Genomic DNA, 15,886 nt, shown 5'->3' with positions numbered 1-15,886 from the left:
AAGCTAAATACTGGCAATGAAAATCTGCTTGAGTAATTGTATCAAATGATCACTCATTATGTTCAAGAATTGGGGTTTTTATAAATGGGCCTGAATGAACTGATGCATGCAAAATCTTATTTTAGACAAACAGAAGTACTACTCAAAATCTTCATAAAATATGTTGGGGTTTTTTTTATTCTGAAGGACAATTTAAGTTATCAGAATCCTCTAACTATTATCTCTCAGTTTCTTCTAGGCAAAATGAGCTCATTTCATAAGCAAAGTACGGTTCCTTATATCTCCTAGTATATCAAAACATGGCTTTCTTTGTTGTACGCATCACTAGTAGCAGCACATGCTCTTCACTCCGTATGACCTCTTCTTATACTACTGTACTTAGAATTCTGAAAATAACAAATACAAGGAAGAACCACCTCTCCCTTTTAGCTGTGTAATTTCTGAAGAAATTGTAAATGTGTTTTTGCCATTTTTTATTTTATATTCCAGGATAACGCATGGGATCAAGTTTATTTTGTGAACCAGGTATGAAAATTGTTTTATCATGAAGACATGCTTTTCTAGCACAATATCATTGAATTGTTCTTTGTTTTCTTAGTTACAGAATATGAGCATTTGAAATGTTTAGCATACACATTCTGATTCCAAGCAGCAATTCTAATATAATTAAATGTATTTTCATATTTAGCCCCAACATCAGTTTCCAACAATAAATTTCAGACTAATGCATATATAATACCAGTATATAATCTAGTCTGTTAAAACAGCCACAGAGATTTTCTTGGAAGACCAATGTTATACAAGCCATTACCATGACTTAACTAAATAGTTTGTACAATATAAACTATCACATAAATCAACAACTATGAAAAATGCAATTCTGCATATGGACTGCAAAAATGTAATACTGAATACAGGTCAGGAGTTCAAAAGCAAATGTATTAAAATTTTATAAATGGAATGGAGCAATTACATGTGTCACAAACACAAATTATTTAACATTCCTAGTATTTAATCCAGAAATGATCAACAAAATAAATCAACCTTTTCTTTAATTGGCTGCATATCATCCGCTTGTTTCAAATAAGCAACATCATCCTTTGCCCCAGAGATTTTCTGGAAGTTCCTTGCAAGCTCTGTACTGTAAATTATGACTGTCAGTTCCTTCTAGGCATTCATTAATTCTAAGAAAAAAAATGTACGCTTTGGCCAAATTGCTTAGTTGTCAGAGTTATTTAAAAGGAAAGTAGTAACATTTATGAAAAACTACAAGGATATTTTAAAATTTTCAAGAGTTTTATTTTCTGTGACATTTTTATTCATGATGCAATTGCTGTACTATTTTTTTCCTGGGTTCCTGTGTTGCAACTTACTGATATGTCAGTTTTTCTTGGATTACTGGACTTCCTAACAGCATAAACCAATCGTTTTAGAGAATGACTCACAAACTTATTAGAGAAGCAATAATAAAAGTTCCTTTATGCCTTAAAGAGTGTGATGGATAAGCATAAACATCAGTGTTCATGACTAAACCAGAAATTCATGCTCAAGGTTCAATTTCATCTACAGAACAGAACCTATTCTAGGTATACCTTCTGAAACAATGTGACACGACTGATCTATGTGGAGCAGTTGAAATTTTCTTTGTTTATGGTCAAATACAGGAATTAGATTGCTACGTCATTCAGTAGAACTTGATGTGTTTTCTGTCATACATATGACTATAGAACTATCAAAGCATGTGCAGACTTCAGATTTATTAGATTTGCAATAACTATGCTTTTTCACCATTGCAGATAGAAGGAAATAATTCATATACTTCTGAAAGAATACTGCAGAAGAGGCATATATACATTTAACAGAGCAAGAACACAGTTACCAGGCACAACAATAATAAACTCATACCTAATGACCAAGTAAAGCAGAAATACCTTCAAAAGTTCAATTTTGGGAAGAAGACTGACCATTTCAGTTCCTGTTATGAAAATGTTCTGAACAAGCACCTTGGATACAACAGTCAGGAGGTTCTAGCTTTAAACTACCCTACACTTCCATCAAACAGTAGTTTAACCTAATCCAGTTTTAACTGGCAGTGTAGCTTTACACTTTGTTTCAGCTGACCTAAGTGAAAACTGTTGCTGAAAGATCATCCTTCCCTAACCACATATGGGTAACCTGCTATTTATGTTGGTACTCGAAAATTTGTGACCACAGAAATAGGACACTTCATTGATCTGTATAGAAGCTATAGAGTCTTTTTAAAGGTTATTTTTCACGTGGATCACCAAAGCAACTTGATTTACCATGTACAGTGGAAACCCACAGCTGAAGTAAGGATGAGACTGCTCCATTTGGTGACAGAGTGATTTAACTGTCTTACTATGGTTCTGAAACCACAATCTATGAGTCTAGACAAACCAGCTTCTCATACCTGAGCTCAAGGGTTGTAACTTTCCTCTGAAGAGACAGGATCTTCTTGACCATCTCTAACTAACCATACTTCTAAGTTTTCATGATACAGATAGGTATTAAAGTACTAGAGCACTAAACATGAAAAGAAATCTTCCAGTGACTTGCTCTGGGGTGAAAACATGTGAACACTTGAGAGAAATGGATTGCGTCAAAATGATCTAATATCCCTGGAGTTATTTAACTGCATAAATGACTGTTTTCACTGTCGTGTAAACAAAAGTGTAGACCATGCTGTGCTCCATACTCCTGGTCACTGACTGCTCCATCTTGAGCGAGGAGAAGGTCGCCTTTGAGATACATCATGTATTCATAGCCCCAGAAGTCTGGGTTGGAGAATTCACTGAAAAGCAATGCAGCTCCTGCTTTTTCTGTGTGCCTGGGTTTCCAGAAGAAACCCAAATGTCTGAGAGGAGATTCTGCTTCATTCCATCATGCTTTCAAAACCTAACCAGGTATGAATCCAGGACGTACCATGGAATATGTTTGTCATATACATACACATTGCTCATAGCAACCACTGGCTTGTTTCATTTCACTTTACTCAGGATCTAAAGCCAAGGTAGTTTGGATATTGTAAGCAAGACATTTTTAGGTGACTTGATTGTTCTGCAGAATGGAGATTAACATTTCACAGTCTGACTTTTAAAGCCTTTTGAATCTGGGCAATTAAGCCACCTTTTAAATCTCTGGTCTAAATATACTACCTACTAGCCTGTTGAGAAGCTTCTGTTATTAGATGGTCTGCATAATATGCTTACGCTCAACACACTAGATAAACATGGTTTCATATATTACTGGTTTTTATTACTACTTCTATTCCATTTGAAAAAAAGTAAGTTTCTTCTTCAGTGAACTGTGTACCCCAAATGCTGTAAGAAATAAGGATTGTGCCTTTCTGTTAATTTCTTATTTGTGCGATTAAGTTGAAAACTGAAGTAAAATCTTGAGTTATTTTTTTGCATTTTATATTCACATGCATATATTACCGTAAAAAAATGGAAATAGTACATGTGAAAGTTTTTTACATAAAACTGAATGCATAATATAGGCGTATAGTGCAGCTATCCCTTCTCTGCAAATTACAGATGAAAACCTCAAGCAGACAGTTAATTTTTAAAGCTTAAGTCAAACTTTCTTTTTTAGTCATATAGTTAAGAGAGGGAGTTATAAAAACTTCTGCAAATAAATGTTCTTTAGGAGAGACAATACATGAAAAATTTGTGATCTCTCACTGTGAGGCTAAACAACCACAGATCAGGTTTTTAAAGACATTTAGGAGAGTATTGCTTAATGATTTTAATTGGAGTGCTTCAGATGGCTTAAAACCTCATCTGTGTAGTGTCCCAACTGAAAAAAATTACTTTTTCAAATTGAAAAAAAACCCAAACAACTTTTAAATGGTTCTAATACAGGTCAGAAAATGTTCATTTTTAGAAAAAAAGAAATATTTTTCTATGAATTTTGTTTGGAGCATTTCCCAGGTAAACTGCAGTAGTGTCAGACTAGATGATGCAAATCTCACATAACGGTAATGTTCTCATAAAAAGCTCATTGACCATTCTGTGGTGGGAAAAACTCATCTAACACTGTATGTTGAGCTTTATAATGTTTGGATGGCATTAGAGAACCCAAAAAGTTTAGGTAAGAAACATCTCAGTACATAGCTTCTTAGTGAGCAAAATCCTTGTATTGCTTCTAGATTTGCCATACAGTCAGGCTTTTGAGGAGTGTTTTTGGGTAAGTGAACCATTTTTAAAACCAGCCATTGGTACTGACAAATTTGAGTAACCGCATTCAAAATAAACACCCTCTTTTAATGAATAAAGTCCTGTTTAATGTCTCCAGTTATTTATAAACCTAGATGTTTTTAGCAGAAAATTATGTACTAAAACTACAATTACTTCACTACACACATAAGAATGAAATTCAGAGGTTTGTTTTCCTACAGCATGACATAGTTACAAGGCATTTATTTCTTTTCACAAGGGGTGCTAAATGTGATGTTTTCATTTCTGGTTAAGAGCTGTATGCTAGAGAGATTTCTTTATAGTAGGAAGGAGTTATCTTCATGCATACCACTGCTTTTATTAATCGTTGCTATTTACTTTTATTAACAAGAGTCTATGTGGACTAACACAAATGAGAGGTTACTTAACAGAGTATTTTGAGATATGTGGAAGACCTATAAATTCACCCTGCAGATGATTCTGTCACTCAAGACCAGAGGTTTTATATCTGAAGTGTATCTGCAGGTGCATGGCTCAGTGCGCAAGCACATGAAGTGCTCTGCTCCCAGGGCCATCTTGGTTCTCTCCATGGCCAAGTGCCAGCACAGCCCATGGCCTGCCTGGGAGAATTCTAAGGGGATGAGAAGGAGAGTGGTAGTGAATATATGTGTGGGCAGCATCTGACAGTTTCTCTTATTCCTAAACAACCTCTCCTTTTATCTTCACGTGGTAATACATTTGTGCCTTCACACTTGAATCTAAGCAGTAACGTCACACACTGTAATAACCTGGAGATGGGTCTCCAGATTGCTCATGCAAATAGTTAACAGCAATGACAGCTGCTCAGCTAAGCATTTACCTTAGCCACAATAGCTCTTGCAGTTTTTAGTGAAGATACAGCTAAAGATCCATACAGCTGTCTGAAAGATGTCCACAACGGACACACTTCTGAGCAACCCAACAAAGTACCTCCAGCTCTGGTAGAATATACTACTTTAAGGCCTTGATTCAGTCTGGTACCTATTTGACTATTGCTCTCCTTTAAAGGAGAGGCTGAACAAGGCTTTGAGCAACCTAATCTAGTGGAAGATGTCCTTACTCATGGCAGGGTGGTTGGAACTACATGATCTTTAAAATTCCCTTCCAAACCAAACCATTCTGTGATTCTGTGTTTCGGTTTGACAGCTATTGACACAAGCAACCTTGAGCACTCTTTGAATAGTCTTTCCAAGTGAGGAGGACATTTTGATATCGAGGGTCTGAAAGTCAGCCTTAGCTCTAGAGGTATGACACTTAAGGATAAAGGCATGTAAGATGCTCTGGTTAAAGGGAACTCTGAAGACCACATTGAAAGGAAACGTAGATGGATCTGCAGGATTTCTCATATCAAAATGATCTGCCTGAATCTGTCCCACTCCTCTTGTGGAAACAACTGCTGTCAGAAATGATGCTTTCACAGCATGATGCAGTCTGCAGAAACCTGAACAGATCTACTGCCTGTCAAGGGACCACATTTTAAGTCACTTTAGGCCATTCTGTGAAAAATCAGTACAAATCTGGCACAAGAACATTCACAAGGAGATTGCTGTCATAGATAGCCTTCCTTATAGTTGCCTTGTGCTGATTTCAATCAAGACTGTCTGTTTCATCACAGAATCAAAACCACATCCAGTAGCAACCAACAGCCTTCTCAACAGACAAGGAATACAAAGCCCTGCAGGTTGCTGCAAAACATTTATGAAGTTGCAAGAAAGTACTGACTCATCATCCTGGGAAACCTGCTGGAACCTACCCAGCCTAAGGAATATGTTCTAAAAAGATTATTGGCCATCATCACTGTGCACAGAAGCAAATTGTGGATTGAGTCTAAAAAAAAATTCACTTGCAAATTAGTCCTTGCTGATCCCTCCACACTCAAGTTACATAAGACTTGATAAGAGAACGCTGGCACTGATAACACAGATGTGACTGCTCTACTTAAGGAATCTACAATTTACATAATGCAGAACCATCTCTCTTGATGAGCAGGTGAGATAAAAACACAACACCAAAAGAACACTCCTCCAGGAAGGAATGAAAACCATGATCAAGCATAGGGCAGCTCTGAGGTTAAAACAAGTATTCAGTCTTGATTGTCAGGGTGTAAGCATATCAAAGTTATGTTAATTTGCCTACAATACGGTACTCAAATACAAGACTTTAGAAAAATTGCAAAAATGATTGTATTTTTAAGAGTCTGTTTGAAAACAATGATTTGAACATTATTTTTGTTAGCTGGTACTTGTGAAATTGCTTTTTAGAAATAAAACTAATGCACATATTGTATGTAATTTTAAAAAATAATAATAATAATCTGCTTTGTGTAACTATAGCATAAATTAAACCTTAACTTAAAGAAGCTGCTGCAGAACTGCAATATTTATTAATTATAAGTAATGGTTGAAACAACCATTTACTTTTGAAAAGGCTTTAAAAATACTTTTTTTTCCCCTTAGCTCTAAGATACAGAGAAACTAGGCTTCATAAACCATGTTAATGTTTTCACTATTACTTTTCTAATAGCACTAACATTATTTGCACAATTTACAGCCCTCCTTGAGGAGCATTAATTCTCTGAACTCATCCTCTCAAAAATATTCCACACACAAACCAGCAAAATGCTGTTTAATAGCAGTGTAAATCTTTTGATCCAGCAGAGCTTCACTTGGCATATATTTGGTAGGAATGATCATTGATTTTCTTAAATCTCATTCTATTCAGTTCTGGAATAGTTGGGAGCTAGACTGGTCTGCAAAGTAATCTGAAATCACCTAAAGGAAACTTTAATTAAAAAGTGTCATCAGGAAATTCCAAAAGGTTATCCTAATGTCAAAAGATGACTGGAGTGGTTAGAAATCCCTTCCTCTAACCTTCTTTACATTTACAGGGAAGCAAAGGATCAACATTATAAATTTTATACCAGATTATAATTTCTCCTGTGCTCCAGGGAATATCAGCTAACAATTTAGGACATTTGTTTTAAATGTGGAGTTATGAATAGCAAAATTAGGGACTACTGATATGTACCAAAAGACCTAAGACACTGGGCTGTTTCCAAGAATTTCTCTGGCCTAAGAAACTATGGCAAAGTTGAGACAAACTTGTGATAAGGGAATAATACTTATTTTTAGTTTACAAGGAATATTTGAAGCTACAGGAAAACACTTACCAAAATACCTGATGTGCAAAGTAAGTGTAACTTTTTTGCTACAAAACCATTAAGGATAAAAATATTTCTTTGTCAGACCACACTTTCATTTACAGAAACAGCCTAGTGGTGAGCACAACCCAGCTCATGGCAGCAGAGTACTGCTGGTATGTTTACCATGAATGCTTGCACTGTGGTGCAGAAGCATATTCTTCCTTAACCTCAGGCACTTTAAAATGCCAAAAATTCCCTTTATAGTTAATTGAAAGTAACAGGCATCTCTAGCAAATGACTCACTCCATCCAAAATCTGAATTGCTTTTCGGAGATGCTACTTCCTCCATGAACTACTAAGGAAACCTGACTTAAGTTCCTTATTTAGGTGCCTGAATTTGTAGGCTAAATTTAGAAAGAACATCTGTGCATACAGATTATTTGTAATGAACCATAAAACCCCATGAGAACCAATGCTAATTATGCATTTAATTTCTTATATATTTTAAAAGCATAAAACATACACTTTCAGAAATGACCTCACCTATTCAACCCCTTTATTTCCTAGATTTTGAGAGACATTTGGACTACTATGTGAACAATGACAGACATTTTCATGTTACTATAATTCAAGAATTTGATTTGCTAGTTCCAATTCTTTCATGATTTTTTTCACAATTGGAAAGTAAGATCCTATATATAGAGAACACTGATTTTTCATCTCCTGGAAAAATATAATTTACCTTTGAAGTTTTTCTTCTATTAAATAAAGTCTAGAAAAACAGTAAAAACACTTGATTCAGGAATAAAAAAAGATCTATTCTTACCAAATCAAAGTTAAGTCTAGTCTTGTCTGGAAGTATTAATAAATATTTCAGTTTATTTATAAATTTATTGACTTATGTATACACTTACTTGGATAACAAAGATTTTTAGGTGTTCCTCAAGGCATAACAAATACTATCCCAAACCATCAAAACACTCTGAATAGATACATATGTAAGACAGTATGTAGGATAAAGTGTTTAGCTATGGTGAGTCCTACCTTTTCTATTTTCATTGCTTCAGCAGATTTGTTGGGGGAAAAAAACCTGTATTTTTCATGTAATTGCTTCATAATACAATCAATCACATCAATGCTTCATAATTGTTACCATATGCATTTCCTAAACAGAGATACCACATAAATATCTAATAGCTAAAATGCTAACTCTTCTGTAGTGCAGTGGGACACAGGTATTGACTTCCTTGAAAAATCAAGAGGCAGATGATTTTATAACAGCTTACTTGGGAACCAGATGTTGAACATAATTCATAAAGCTATATGATGGTGGGAAGTTGCTCAGTGGTCAAAGAGTTCTGACAGCTGGATGTAACACCAAATCAGTCTCCCCACTAGAGGAAGTATGCTTGAGTTATGCCTGAAATACCCTTTGCTGGTGGACTAGTCTATTATTTTTCTCTGACTTTATTTCTTTAGTTTTACTTTTGTACATTTGGTGGGTCATTCCTCTACTTCATGAGAGCTCAGCTCCAAATTCACTTTAAACCTGACTGTCATTGCTGCTTTTCCAAACCTAAAGCTCTTTTTCTGACAGTATGAGAGAAATCACACATGCTATAGTTTCACCGTAAAGACTGGACCTAGTCAATGATAGAGTGTCAACATGTCCTACTTCATGGCCAACAACATAATTGTTTTCCAATGATAAACACATAGGTGATTTTATTTTCTATTTAAAATAAAGAAACAGTGATTTTAATTACCTGACATCTTTTTCAAGTTGCATAATACGTTCTTTCTGTAGACTTATTTGAGAATCTCTCTGTTGCACAGTTTCAATCAGGTATTTGTATGGTTGTTGTACTTGACCCAACAAAGAATTTGCTCTGTCAAGCTGCCAAAAAAAGAAGTATTACTATTACACATTTTATAATTTATAAAGAATGATTACTTAATTAATATTGATTATTGGATATTATCTATCATTAACAATTGCATAATATAAGCCCCAAACCTGTTATTTCACAAAAAACCGAAAACACCCTCAAATCACGATCTAGTACATCATCTTCTCACTTTTCCGTTCTAATTATTTATATCATGCTACTGCTCTCTACACTTCTCTAATCTCCATTTTCAAGAGTTTTAATGTAACAGCTTCCACTGATGAAAAAAATGAGTGTAGAAAAAACATCTGTTTGTTCATCTTATTAACCAAAATTACTTTTTTAAAACAGCATACTGTTACAATGGAATTTTCAGCTTGTAAATTGAATCTAAATAAAACCACAGTAATAATGGAAGAAAAGTTCCCTTTCCTCTGATCAATTATCATCAATTATGAACAATGAAATACACAGAATGTTTACAAGAGTAGTATAAAATGTCATACCCATGAGTAGAAAATAAACTTTGCTAGCCATACTCCCTGAACAAATGAGCACCATTAGATTTAAAAAGCCTGCATGATATGTCTTGCACCTTGAGCAATATAACAAGATCATTCACCAAAATATGTACAGAATTAAGATCACACATCAAGATTTAGCAGTTTCAGCAGCTGGAGTACATATAAGTCAAGAATACCAACTAGATTCTTTACAAAATAAAGAATTGTTTAAAGTTTAGATACAAACAGATCTAATGGAAAGAATTCAATGGAAAATGATTAAGCTGATTAGTTTATACAATTTCTCGATAAACAATCTGTATTTGCAAAATCAGACTCAGGAGCCAATTGTCCTATTTTGTGTTGTTCCAAACAAGCAGGGGAAAAGACACCACCGCTTCCTATAGAATTAGCTTATTTAAATAACATTTCCAGACTTCCCTAAAACCAGATTTTTCTCCTATTCACGATTTTCAAAACATGAGACTGTTTTTCCTTCTTTCTTTCCATTATATTTTTATTTTTTATCATGTTTATTTATTTTTATATTATATCCCATATAATTCCATTACATTTTTATTGCAGTTTTACTTCAGCCTTTTACACTCTGTGAAATATGCAAAGAACTTATAATGTAGTGGTTCAAATTTATTAAAATACAGAATACAGACAAAACTTTGCTCTCTACACTTCTCTAATCTCCATTTTCAAGAGTTTTAATGTAACAGCTTCCACTGATGAAAAAAATGAGTGTAGAAAAAAACATCTGTTTGTTCATCTTATTAACCAAAATTACTTTTTTAAAACAGCATACTGTTCCAATGGAATTTTCAGCTTGTAAATTGAATCTTGCTTACCTTACTGACCATGGTTTTAAAAGTGAAATGAGGGACAATAACACTGCACTTCTTAAAATTAATGCATATCCTTAAATATTGTTTAAATATACTAGTTCCTTCATGAAATACCTATTCTAGTCCACAGTGAAATCCCAAGTTTATTTTAGAGAAGGAAAAAAAAAAAAAAAAAAGGCAATCATCTTCTTGAAAAAAATATCTTCAATAAATTGATAAGCAATTAAAAAAGACATTATTTTCCTAAAAGTACAAGCTATTAAAAAAAGATGTCTTTCAGGAAGACAATAGAGTCTTTACATGACCAACAGGTAATACCAAAACATGGAGTTCTAATGTCTAGGATGGTTTAAAAACCTTGCAGTATAAAACCTTGAGGCTGCCATTACAGAAGAAAATTAATGCAACTGATCTTGTTTGGAATCCTGGTTTTGATACCCTAAGAACTTTCAAAGGATGCTGTCATCACATTGTGAAGTTCCTCATTGTTCTTACTGATAAGAATTAAAGTACTTCAGCGGGAAAGGACAAGTGAGGTGTTGTAAGCTTTATTTATTTATTTAAGCTTAATTGACTACAGTTAATTCATCTGTTAACTTGCTAACTTTACCAGCTAAAAACATGCTGCTGTTATGAAAAAAAGGCTATCCCTTCCCTCTCCATGTTGGTGTTTTGCTGCCTGTTTGATTCTATAAATTTAAAAGAGGTTGTCATTAAACTGTAGTCAATCAAGCACTGAACACATTTAATGGATCTGCTTTACTAATACACAGACATGTATATAGAATAAGCATTGTCCATGAGCAAAAACATTAATTTTTGTAAGCATCTTTGATTTCTTTCTGCCTTAATGTACAAGATTTACTTAAGTATTTCTGTGTCATTCTTTTAAGTGATAAATCTGACACATTGCAGTTGGACATTTATTATTTATCCCTGAATGGAAACCTCTATCAAGCTGAAGGATTTCCTCATTGTTCCGTTTGATCTATACAGAGTGAGATGTAAACTTGCTTTTGGTAAAAATGTTTCAATTGAGGCATACAAAAAGCACAAATACAACGTCATGATGAAGGCTCATCATTCAGCAGCAAGCCAAATTTATTAGCTTAGTAAACGTCTTTATTTAGTATATCACTTTTACTGTGTACTGACTCAGTATTTGCTTTTTAAGTCACCCAAAGACCATAATAGCCTCCTAGATGCAACAGACTATCTATCCACCAGTTCTGGCACTGTTCAAGATCTCTGCAAAGTGAATTAATTCCAAAATTTAGATTGGACAGTAAATGTAGTAATTGCAGATCACTACTTTGCAGAAGCTGATATACAGCTTTCCAGTTACTTAGACCTAGAGTAACATCAAGTGAGCTGCAGAGGCAATAAACTGATTATCACTAGGTGAGGACCTTTCTTGGATCATGTCATTAAGAATTCCTTTATTCTGTTTATCGTAGACATGGTCAACAAACCTTTAGTATGAAGTCTCAATACCAATTTTAACATTGCAAGTCACTGCTACACAAAGCAACAGAACAAAGACTTTAAGGTAAAATTATTTTCTAATGCTGTATCATGACCTGAAAATAGATAGGAACCTGAAGTTAAATAAAGCCTGACAAAGTATAACGGGACTAACTGAAGAGTGCCAAGCTTTTTTCAGTGGCTGACCTTTTCAACAGGGTTCCAATTTTCAATCAGGCACGTTATTTCAGACTTCCATCAAATGAATGAAATTATGGAGAAGTCAATAATTTCTTCTTGGTAATTCTGGACTTTCTCAGAAATCAATATGATTCCTTTCTATAAAGTTCAACAGCAATTTGTTGAGGACAGTCCAAAAGGAGAACCTCTAGAAAGAGCATTCATTGCAGTTATAGCAATCTTTTTTTTTTCCCCTCTCCCCTTTAAAGAGCTTAACAAAAGTTGTATCAAAAATACTACAGTGAAATGCCAGTATTTAATCCAAGTTCAAAAGAAAAGTTGGTCTAATCACTTTGGTATCAACTTTCGTTCCATGTTCTAGATTTCATCTAGATAACTGAACAAAATGTCAATTAAAAAAATCATAATGGGCTACTTGAGCATGCTGTAGTCTACCAGACATGTGTTTTGCAATTTTATTTTAAAAAATAAAATAAAATAAAATCAAGAAAGATGATAGCTTGGAGTAAAAAATCTACCTTAGCTCAGGGGATGCAGTAAAGACAGCCAACAGAAGTTTAAGAACCTTAACTATATAAAGAAAGATGATAAATAACAATTAGTATAAAATATGAAATACAGAAAATTTACAAGAGGAGCTACAACTTCAAGGGGAATGTTGATACTAGCAGACACAGAACTCCTAGGAAAAAAAAAAAGGTAGCAAATAAATCCTAGAAGCAGTAAAACCCATTATGGCAGAGAGATGGAAAAACTGTATATAATGTTGAAGAAAACACAGAAATTTTCAATAAAACTTTTTGCACTCTGTTTGAAAATTCAGATAGATGATCAGCTTATATAACATGAAAATGATGAACTATTTTCCAGTCCATTAATAACAAGTATAAACTGTTTGTGCACATATTGAGGGATGGCAAGCAGAATGGCTTAAAGTTATCAAACAAAATGGCCTATAATCATACGCAAAATTAAAAAAAAAGGGGGAAAGAAGGAAATCTGATGAAGCATTCAGATCTGCATGCCAGACATATGTTTAACAGAAAGAAGGTCTCAAAAAGATTTTATTTAACCTTATGAGTTTGATATTAATAGGCTTAGTAGCTGTGTGTTAGCTAGCTGCGAGACATTGAACTTTGTACTGGATGATGTTCTGATTTAAACTATGCAATTATATGATACAAGATCAAGAAAGGGCTACATGATATCTCATGGGAGAATAAAAACAAGGTGAAGATGTTCTAGTGGAATTTTGCAGGAATTTGAACTAAGGTCACTGGTACTGAATCTTTCATCAGTGATTTAGAAGCAAATATAAAACGCCTGTAGGTAAGAAGAAATGTATTGAAGTGGAAACCAGACGGATTTAAGTGGGAAATAAAGCATAGATTTTATTAACAATAGTGAAAGAATAGTGATAGAGAATAATACCATGGATAACACTGGGATCACAAATCTCTTGATATATTGAAGTTATGTATTAGTCAAATACAAATTACTAGGATATGGCTAAGAATCCATAATAAATTGTAGTATTGGTTAAAAAAAACCCCAAAACTGTACAAAAACTCCATTGTTCATGTATCTTTCATTGAAATAATATATACAATCATATATATATATATACACACATATAACCCACATAAAAATAATGTAATTTCAAAATATGTAGAAAATGCAAATATTTGCACTGTGAAGTACTTGGGTGTAGTTATCCTAATTTATAACTACCATGGCTTTAAAAATCAAACTCTTAACCACATTCCTGAAATAGTCAGCCTAGAAATTCCATATAGTGGCAATATCTAATAGCAAATCTAGTTCATTGGTTCCTAAGAGAAACTTAGGAAACAATCTTAAAAATATTTCAAAAAATTAGTTTGCCCTAGTTCTGGGAGATTTCAAACTGAGTTTTGTTTAGTATTCATTCTCCATGTCACTGTAATATGTGATTTCAGGTATTATATACAGAATTGTAAATGAACATGAAATTAAAGTCATATGATAACAAAGCAAAAAAATCAATTTTAGCTTTTCAAAAAAGCAGCTTATGTTAAACATTCCTTAGATCTGTATATTCAAAAGACTTAAAAACTGAACAATGTAGAAAAAGATTTACAGAAATATCTTCAGAATTGCTTTAAAAGTGGTGTTCATTGAACAATTAACTATCAAACATAAACTAGTTTGGCTAGCTGGTCTTCTGTTCAGAAGTCTGAGCATTGTCTGTCTGGCTTACATTATTATTTAGCCTGTAAAGTAATCCCTCTTTCAATCTTTGTTTCAAAACAGAATATAAATTTCTTTGAAAACGTTTAACATTGAGTTTTCATTAATTATGAGGCCGTTTTTGACATCAAATAGATAATAAATGCTGTATAGAAAACATTTCATTTTACAAACAGCTGTTCTGCAATGTTTATAGTCTCTACAGATTTCATTGTTTTGTAGCAGTAATTTACCTCTTGTGAAATCTGTGTTACTTGTTCCTTCTGATGTTCCAGATCTTTTACAAGCAACGAGTTTTGCTTTTCTAGCTGCAGTAACCTCCTTGCCAAGTGAACACTGTGCCAATAAAAAGCAAGCTCAAGTTGATTTTTTTCCAAAAAATACAAAACAAATTCTCACATTTATACTTTGGAACTTGATTGCCTTAATTTTTCACCAATGCTTAGATACTAATATATATAAACTACATAGTGAAACATCCAGAATGTTCGAAGTTAGAAAAACAATGAAAACATTATTAAATTTAACAGCACTGAAATAGCATTCCCACAGTTATACCATTGTAATATTTTTTACAAAATAATTACCTACATAATTTGTACAGTACTACACAATTGTAGTAATCATGTCAAAATGTTTCAACTAATTATGAGTATTTACTTTTTAGTAACTTTAGGGAGTCACTGTAATTGGCTTCTCCTTAAATAATTTTTTTTTAAAAGCACATTAAATATACATTTTATAATGGAACACTGAAAACTTGTATTTTATCATTTCCAAAACAGAGGCAAAATTGTTTTGTCTGATGTTTAATATGCTAAGTAACTAAATGTTATTGTCACTTTTTAAAAAAAATAAACTGTTATACAGATGTGTAACTTAATTTGGAAGTTAAATGAATTCTTGAATTACTTAAACACCCTAGTTAAAAAATGGGATCCTCAACCTCTTGCATGTTTCATGCCCAAAGTCAAAAGGCTTTGTTATCAACAAACAATTCAACAGCACAGTTCCATAGGCAGCAATGGGAAGATTCAGTATGCAAGTGCAGAGACTACTTCCCGACATCTAACCTAGTCTTCAAGCTGCTATTAATCACTCAGTCCTATTCAACAGTCTGAACAGCATGACTATATTCCACTAAAATGGACTCCTGGATGGTGAACTGAGATGTATTCCAAACTCCATTGACTGTATTGATTAAATTAAATTGGTTATAATGGAAGGTTAGGGGCCAAGCCTCATGTTAAACCTACGATTAGATGTCTAAATTTATGTATCCTGTAATAAATCCTGCCATCTTTATAGGACTCAGTGGCTTGGTGGCTTATTATCGAAACTGTATCTAGAGAATTTTATCACTGTA

General features: G+C 33.6%; 1 protein-coding gene across 1 annotated transcript in view; it reads right to left on the bottom strand.

The window, feature by feature from the left end:
- PIBF1 (progesterone immunomodulatory binding factor 1) overlaps positions 1-15,886 on the bottom strand; it is a 121,322-nt gene that overhangs the window by 22,500 nt on the left and 82,936 nt on the right. Inside the window, exons 14-15 of the mRNA XM_055702767.1 lie at positions 14,754-14,856; positions 9,147-9,277 (exon numbers count right to left, since the gene is read on the bottom strand). Coding sequence (XP_055558742.1) covers positions 9,147-9,277; positions 14,754-14,856 — 234 coding nt within the window. The remainder of the gene's footprint in view (positions 1-9,146; positions 9,278-14,753; positions 14,857-15,886) is intronic.

The sequence above is a fragment of the Falco cherrug genome, chromosome 2, assembly GCF_023634085.1.
Source record: "Falco cherrug isolate bFalChe1 chromosome 2, bFalChe1.pri, whole genome shotgun sequence".
Taxonomy (NCBI): domain Eukaryota; kingdom Metazoa; phylum Chordata; class Aves; order Falconiformes; family Falconidae; genus Falco; species Falco cherrug.
The sequence above is the reverse complement of the archived record's forward strand: the minus strand, read 5'-3'. Positions and strand labels throughout refer to the sequence as shown.